An 8,747-nucleotide genomic window follows, 5' to 3' on the forward strand; every position below is an offset into this window, starting at 1 on the left:
CTAATTGGTTTCTTTTTTCCACTTTTATTAAGGTACCTTTCCTGAAGTCTGTAAAAAGCGGCTGAAGTCTAAGCTGAAGAATAAGTACCAGTGTGTGTCTGAGGGGATTGTTAAAGCAGGAAACCCAACCCTTCTGAAGCAGATCTACACAGAGCTCTATATCACAGAGGGAGGGACTGGAGAGGTCAACGATGAACATGAAGTCAGACAGATTGAAGCAGCATCCAGGAAACAAGACAGAGCAGAAACAACCATCAAACAGGAAGACATCTTTAAACTCCCACCTGGAAGAGATGAACCAATCAGAACAGTGATGACGAAGGGAGTGGCCGGCATCGGGAAAACAGTCCTAACACAGAAGTTCACTCTGGACTGGGCTGAAGGCAGGGCCAACCAGGACATCCAGTTACTGCTTCCATTCACCTTCAGAGAGCTGAATGTGCTGAAAGAGAGAAAGTTCAGTTTGGTGCAACTTGTTCATCACTTCTTCACTGAAACCAGAGAAATCTGCGGCTTTGAAGAGTTCCAGGTCGTGTTCATCTTTGACGGTCTGGATGAGAGTCGAGTTCCTCTGGACTTCCACAACAATAAAGTCCTGACTGATGTTACAGAGTCCACCTCAGTGGATGTGCTGCTGACAAACCTCATCAGGGGGAACCTGCTTCCATCTGCTCATCTCTGGATCACCACACGACCCGCAGCAGCCAATCAGATCCCTCCTGAGTGTGTCTCCATGGTGACAGAAGTCAGAGGGTTCACTAACCCACAGAAGGAGGAATACTTCAGGAAGAGGTTCAGAGATAAGAAGCAGACCAGCAGGATCATCTCCCACATCAAGACATCACGGAGCCTCCACATCATGTGCCACATCCCAGTCTTCTGCTGGATCACTGCTACGGTCCTGGAGAAAGTCCTGGAATCCAGAGAGGGAGGGGAGCTGCCCAAGACCCTGACTGAGATGTACATCCACTTCCTGGTGGTCCAGGCCAAACTGAAGAGGGTCAAGTATGATGGAGGAGCTGAGACGGATCCACACTGGAGTCCAGAGAGCAGGAAGATGGTGGAGTCTCTGGGAAAACTGGCTTTTGAGCAGCTGCAGAAAGGAAACCTGATCTTCTATGAACCAGACCTGAGAGAGTGTGGCATCAATGTCAGAGAGGCTTCATGGTACTCAGGAGTGTTCACCCAGATCTTTAGAGAGGAGAGCAGCCTGTACCAGGACCAGGTCTTCTGCTTCATCCATCTGAGTGTTCAGGAGTTTCTGGCTGCTCTTCATGTCCATCTGACCTTCATCAAGTCTGGAGTCAACCTGCTGGAGGAACAAAGTAACACTTCCAAAACAAAAGCCACATCCAAAACAAGAGCTGTGACTGACCTCCATCAGAGTGCTGTGGACAAGGCCTTACAGAGTCCAAACGGACACCTGGACTTGTTCCTCCGCTTCCTCCTGGGTCTTTCACTGGAGACCAATCAGACTCTCCTACGAGGTCTGCTGGAACCAGAACAAAGACGATCACAGAACAATCAGGAAACAGTTAAATACATCAAGAAGAAGATCAGTGAGGATCTGTCTGCAGAGAAAAGCATCAACCTGTTCCACTGTCTGAATGAACTGAACGATGGTTCTCTGGTGGAGGAGGTCCAACGGTCCCTGAGGTCAGGACGTCTCTCCACAGATAAACTGTCTCCTGCTCAGTGGTCGGCCCTGGTCTTCACCTTACTGTCATCAGAAGATCTGGAGGTGTTTGACCTGAAGAAGTTCTCAGCTTCAGAGGAGGTTCTACGGAGGCTGCTGCCGGTGGTCAAAGCCTCCAAGAAAGTTGTGTAAGGACAAACACGGACACATCTTTTTCAGTTACAATCACATGTTGTGTTCTTGGAGGAAACCAGTTAAATTCACTGTTCAACTAAGTTCAGGTTAATGTGGGACCAGTTCTCCTCAATGATTCATCTCAGGAAACTTTACATGCAGAGAAGAGAAATGCAGATTTGATCAAGTCTGTAGTGCAGCAACACTTATGGATTAATAGTTGAATTGATTAGTATTCATTTAAATTCTATGATTAATTCATTTGTTGAATTAAATAATCAATGTTTAAATTACACGATCCGTTCTCTTTAATCTCCTCTGCAGGTTGAGTGAGTGTAACCTCTCAGAGGACATCTGTGCAGATCTGTCTTCAGTTCTCAGCTCTCAGTCCTCCAGTCTGACAGAACTGGACCTGAGTAACAACCACCTGCAGGATTCAGGACTGAAGAAGCTGTGTCCTGGACTGGAGAGTCCACACTGTCACCTGGAGTCTCTCAGGTCAGAATCCACCAAGTGTTCAACTGTGGACCGTTAGAACTGTGGCTGATATTGAAGGATTATTGATGGGAGTTTTAATAACTGTAACTGGGTCCAGATCAGGTTGAAGCACTACAGACAGTCGGTCAGAACTGTGCGTAGATGATGAACGAGGAGAAGGGCTCCACCAAGGTCACATAAACGTCTGTTTGTAGTTTAGTCAGTTTCAGGTTATTTCAGTGATCGTGGTTCTTTTTTTCTTCCTTTAATTGAAGAGTATCAACAAGTTTGTCCACATGTGATCATCTCTAAGCTCCCCTCTCTAATCTGACCTCTTCTTTATCACTAAAAGTTCTCAAATAAGATGTTTATGTCAGACTCTGAAATGTTTCTTATTTAATATTGAATTTGTTTCCATAAAATGATCAAACTGGAGCACCAATAACTGTCAAATGGTGACGACCTCAGTAGCAGAAGTGTCTGTTCTTCTAACCTTGACTCAGTCTGTGTCTGGATGTCCACAAGATTCTGGACTGATCAATATTCTGTCATTGATCCATTTTTGACCATCTGACCTTGAATAAAAACCAGCAGATTGTTTCTGGAGACTTCAGAACATTTCAGACCAAACAACGTCCCTGGAAACACGAAAGTTGTTTGGTTGAGAAAAGAGTCAGAAAATCAAATGTTTATTCAGCTCAAATGAAGCTCATTAAAGTGATCTTTAAACACAGCTGACTTATCTGGTTGTAAAACTCACTAAAGTCTTGAGGACAGACACGTCAGTCATGGAGTGTGATGTCACATGTCCAGGTCACATGATGCTCTTCACACGTCTCTCTCTCTCCACATCTGGATGCTGTCGGCCTCAGCAGCAGTGGGACTCTTTGGATGTTGATGTTCATCCACAAGTTTAGTTCAGGCTGAAACGTCTCAGCAACATTTGTTGGATTCAGGGTGAATTCCAGTGTTTCTGCTGATCTTCTGACTTCTCCTTCAGCTCCATCATCAGGTGAACACGAGGACAGAGTCAGCTTCCGTCTCAGAGCAGTTCTCTCAGAGTCTCTGTGTTGTGTTGTGTGTCTGCAGGCTGTCAGCCTGTCTGATCACAGAGGAAGGCTGTGCTTCTCTGGTCTCAGCTCTGAGCTCCAACCCCTCCCACCTGAGAGAGCTGGACCTGAGCTACAACCATCCAGGAGAGTCAGCAGGGAAGCTTTTGTCTGCTGGACTGGAGGATCCCCGCTGGAGACTGGACACTCTCAGGTATGAAGACAGAAGGACATCAGTATGCTGGACTCTCCATGGTGTTGTGGACATCATCTTTGTGGCTCTCTGGCTTTGAACAGAGATCTTTGAGCAGACAAAGCTGCTGCAGCACCAGATGAGCTGCAGAGCTGATAGATGCAGTTCACAACTCTGAACCGTTCTTGACCCAGTAAACATCCCAGAACCACAGCAGTGTGTTTTCAGGCCCATCACAGCACAATAACAGCTGCACTTTCACTCATCCATGACATGGTCTCCTCCTGCTGCTGATTCAGCAGAGATTAAATCAGATGAAAAGAATGTGTTCAAACTGAGCTGCAACATGACAACCACAGGACAGGACTTCAGAGATGCTGCATTCAAGTGCATCTGTCCAAGTGTTGGACTGTTCCTTCATCAGTGTGTGAGAGCCATGTAATGTCCTTGTTTGCTGAGAGAGACTGTGCTGGTCTGACCCCCCTCCTCCTTTCAGGGTGGAGCCTGCTGGACAACAATGGTTGACACCAGGTCTGAGGAAGTGTAAGTGTGTTTTTATTTCATTCACACATTCAACCATCTTCACGCTGACATATCACTCATTCATTAGTCCATCAGTGATCAATAACAGATCAATAATAACTGCAGCTAGGTTGTTGGTTCTCTCCATCAGATTCCTGTCAACTCACCATCGACACAAACACAGTCAACAACAACATCAAACTGTCTGACAACAACAGGACGATGATGTATGTGGAGGAGGATCAGTCATATCCTGATCATCCAGACAGGTTTGATTACAGGCCTCAGCTGCTGTGTAGAGAAGTTCTGACGGGTCGCTGTTACTGGGAGGTCCAGAGGAGAGGACAAGTTCCTGTATCAGTGAGTTACAGAAGAATCAGCAGGAAAGGAGGCTCTAATGACTCTTGGTTTGGATGGAACGATCATTCCTGGTGTCTGAACTGTTATGAAGGTGGTCGGTACTCTGTGTATCACAATAACAGAGCAACATCTTCCTCCTCTTCTTCAGTCTCTGACAGAGTAGCAGTGTATGTGGACGTTCCTGCTGGAACTCTGTCCTTCTACAGCGTCTCCTCTGACAGACTGATCCACATCCACACCTTCAACACCACATTCACTGAACCTCTCTATGCCGCGTTTGGGTTCTGGCCCGGTTCTGGTTCTTCAGTGTCTCTGTGTTGAGTTCATTCTCAACAGTCAGAGAAACTGTCTCTGTTGGACAGATTGTTGAGTCTGTACATGTCATCCATCCATCCATCCATCCATGCATCCATCCATCCATCCATCCATCCATCCATCCATCCATCCATCCATCTTCTGATCCAGGTCCAGGTTGTGGGGTAGCAGCCCCATCAAACTGGTCCAGACCTCCCTCTCCTTGGTCCCAGACCAACAGATAAAAACTCTCAGTGAGTCCTGGTTCTACCGCGGGTCCTCGTCCCGGTTGGATATGCCTAAAACACCTCTCAAGTGAGGTGTCCAGGGGACATCCTCAGTAGTTGTCCCAACCATCTCTTTTCCTCTAGAGCTGGACGACCAGTGACTCTACTCTGAGTCTCCCCTCGATGATTAAACTTCTATTGTTTAATCTAATTTCTTGAGTGAGCAAATTTCACCCCACATCTCCCACAATACAAGCAGCATTTAAAATCTGTCCCCAGAGGGACAAACCCTCTGGACCACTGCTGCACAGTCATGAAAGACGTTTCTTGCTCTGTCCCCCGTGCAGCTTCAGGACTCTTGAGTTATTTCCTGCTATATACAGTAAATACAGTTGAAACTGAACATCAATTCAGATCAGTATCTGCTGATAGAGACTCTGTTTTCATCCCTAAACTGTCTTCATTCGACATCTCACTGTTGCTGTCTTTTGTCCCTGAGTAGAAAATGTTTTTCACACTGATTTGCTGCAATTCTCCAGTTGTATTTGTCCATTAAGGTGGATCGTAGTAACCTACTGAAACCCTTAAAGGACTGTCTCAGGGACTTTAAAATCTGGATGAAGATGAACTTTCTTAACCTTCAGAACCATCATCCTTTGTGACGTCACTGATGGCATCACCTGTTTCTGATTATGTGGTATAGGGTTCTCTTTTATGGTATTTTATGTATTTTATTTTCCCGTTTAAACATGTTGTGGCTTGTTGGCTCAGTCGTATGATTCTCACTTACAGTGTCAGCGGTTCCAGGTTCAGTTCCCAGAAGAACCCACTGCTGGATGTAACTTGTGGTTGTTTCCTAGAAGTAGCAAAGCTCCAGGACGGTAGAGTACTGAAACCAGGACTCTATCTGAAGGCGGTTGAGTTTCCAACTCGCATCTATCATGTGATGTTTCACATCAGACAGATAACTGCTGTAAACGCCCATCTTGACAGTCTCAACAGACAAAACTCAATTCAAATGTGTCTGAATCTGAATGGATTGGTCGCTCAGATGACATGTCAAGTACTCGTTTGTGTCTCACCTCCCAGAATGCTGGAAGTGGGGGTTTCTGATGGTAGATGGTGATTTAGTTAGATTAAGAACAATGAAGAGATTATTGTTGTCTCAATTTCCTCAGAGTTGTGACACAAAGAGGACGAAGTCTGTTAGCTGGTTTACATTTTTTATCATTTATACTCTGAAGACAAAACAAGGCATTAAAGAACAAAATCACACGTAATTGATAATTAGACAGAAGCACAAAGACATACGCGATAGAGGGAGAGATAGATCACACCTCTTCCCTGACCAGGAACTGAACCCGGGTCGTGGTGGTGAAGGCACCAAATCCTCACCATGAGACGCCAAGTTGACATGTGACGCTCTCTTGAAGGGATTTCAGCTCACTGCTCAAAGTTCAGGGACTTGCAGAGAATGTTAAGAGAGTGATGTTCAGTCACTGTTTATCTACAATCCAGGTTCCTGTTAACAAGTATAAGAATAATAGATCTTCACTTTGATGTTTGCGATTTATAACATTTTTCATTGTGAAGTCATAAGTGACGTCACAAGGATGACAAGAGCGCCCTTTATGTTTACATCAAAATAAAAGTGCTGATTTCTTAGTGTTTATTTGGGGTCAGTGTTATACAATCTCATTCAGATGCATTTCTGGTTTAAATAATCCCCATTGAACAACTTCCAGTGAGTAGTGTTAGTGAATAAAGTGCCTTGTTGAGTTTAGAAGAACGTTTCACTGCAGCTCTAAGCGCAGCTCGCACAGAGCCCTCAGGTACTCGGTGTTGTTTTCATCGCAGTCCAGAGCTTTCTCATAAAGATCCTCGGCCATCTTCTTGTGGCCTTCGGCTTTGGCCACCTGAGCCAACAGAGCGTACGCCTGGCCGTCGTCCTCATCCTTGTTGAGACGGCGCTCTGCGATCTGCTTTAGCAGAAAGAAAAAAAAAAAGAAACATCTGCTCAGGGAACAACAAAGGACCCGTAGCAACTCTTAGCTCAGCGGCTCCCCCTACAGGCCTGGAGGATTCATTTTTACAACACCGCCTGAGGTGTCCCCCTGTTCCCTCAAACACAGACGGTAAAAACCAACGTGGTACAACATCCCCTCCGCAGAGTTATCATGGACGTGAAATCAAACAATTGAGACCAAAACAGTTTTTTTGGACCAGTAAATATTATGTTTATTTCTACTCCTGAAGGTCGACCTGAGATTTGTTTATCTTGTCAGCACTTAGTGTTGCTGCAGCAGAAGTCCATGTAAAACCTTCACTTCCTGTTAATGTTTCTCCAACTAGAACTTGAGTCGTGACTCAGACATAGATTCCACATCTGTAGTGACATCTGGGAACGCTGGAACTCACCTTAGCGCCCTGTTTCCACTCCCACGTGTTTGGTGTTATCTGGACAACCTGAGGAGGAGACAAAGCTGCAGTCAGATCAACACTATCTTCACAAGAATATCTCTCATGCTGTGTGACAGCTTCACTTTCTCCTGGAGGTTGGCTGGAACACGCCCACCTGAGCTCAGTCACCACAACTAACTGCTTTAGTTTGGATAACCACATTGCTAACTAATGCTATTGCACCTTCATTCAAATCAAACGTGTCCAAACGTCCTCATTTCAGAAACACGACAGAGCTGAAATGAGGACAATTGACTTGCGACCCTGGTGGTCAGTAGAGGAACTGCAGGGGTGGATCCAGACTCTAGTGGTCAGTAGAGGAACTGCAGGTCTGGATCGAGACTCTAGTGGACATTGGCCTCAACCTGGAAGCTGAAACACTGCTTCAAGTGCTTCGTGGATTATTTGTTAAGACTTTGTTGTCTGTCAGTAGCGACGGCCTCTGATTGGTCTGTTAAAGGATTGAGACTGTTAGAATAATTGAACATCAAGTGATCTCATTTTTACTCCAATTGCTTTTACATATAAACTAAGCTTGTTTGGTGTGTGTGTACAACTTGACGAGCAACATATATCAAGTTGAAGATAAGAAGTTATGTATTTTATTTTATTTTAAAAGGAAAAGAACCAGGGACAGTACATATAAATAATAAAATGTTCATGTAAATATGCTAGATTATAGCCAGTGGCTAATTTGCATCTTTAGTCCCTGGAGAAGGTTGATTTAAAAGAAACACATACATTACATACAGTCCAAGAAATGATGACACACAGAAGTAAAATACACTAATAAATACACAATAGAAGAAAACACAATCAAATACACTAAGATATAAGAATAAACATACAATAAAATACACTAAGATGTAATATGAGTTCAGACTTGATTCTCTAGAAGCCATGTTAAGTGTTTAATGAAGGAGGTGAGGGTGGGAGTGTCTTGTATGACATTTGCCTAAAAGCACTTTTAAACGTGAAGAGTTGCAGCTGTGTGTTCCCTCTCCCTTAGAGCTGCAACTCGTATTGTAACTAGGGACCACCCTAAGGAAATAAAAAGAGAGGGGTCGGCAGAGTGCGCTTCAGAGCGGGAGATTGTAACTGAACGTAGCATCTCTGTCCGTTCTCCTTGCAGGTAAAAAATCTAACCTCTCGTCTTTCTCTCTTTTGTATTTTGTTTTGGATGTTCTAGGTTGATTAAACCTGACAGAGACTACACTGACTCCTCTGGAGTTTCTGCAATTTGGTCCCCATTTCTGCAGGATAACAAATTTCATCCAGCTTTTTGAGACATTGGAACCACAAACTAAGGCAGCACTATATATCTAAAATGTAAGATTATTGCAATGTTAACATTC

At 44.6% G+C, this 8,747-nt stretch overlaps 2 protein-coding genes across 2 annotated transcripts; both read left to right on the forward strand.

The window, feature by feature from the left end:
* The first annotated feature begins 764 nt into the window (after positions 1–764).
* Positions 765–1,838, forward strand: LOC133419893 (NLR family CARD domain-containing protein 3-like). Its single transcript, XM_061709384.1, has one exon. The coding sequence runs from the start codon at positions 860–862 to the stop codon at positions 1,826–1,828; it is 969 nt and encodes a 322-aa protein (XP_061565368.1). The 5' UTR covers positions 765–859; the 3' UTR covers positions 1,829–1,838.
* A 611-nt stretch (positions 1,839–2,449) lies between these two features.
* On the forward strand, positions 2,450–8,537 carry LOC133419758 (stonustoxin subunit alpha-like). The gene is made up of 4 exons (XM_061709170.1): positions 2,450–2,479; positions 3,377–3,419; positions 4,028–4,072; positions 4,203–8,537. Exons 1-4 carry the CDS (start codon positions 2,450–2,452, stop codon positions 4,730–4,732), a joined length of 648 nt encoding a protein of 215 aa, XP_061565154.1. The 3' UTR covers positions 4,733–8,537.
* The last annotated feature ends 210 nt before the right edge of the window (positions 8,538–8,747 follow it).

Source organism: Cololabis saira, chromosome 19 (assembly GCF_033807715.1).
Source record: "Cololabis saira isolate AMF1-May2022 chromosome 19, fColSai1.1, whole genome shotgun sequence".
Lineage (NCBI taxonomy): Eukaryota > Metazoa > Chordata > Actinopteri > Beloniformes > Belonidae > Cololabis > Cololabis saira.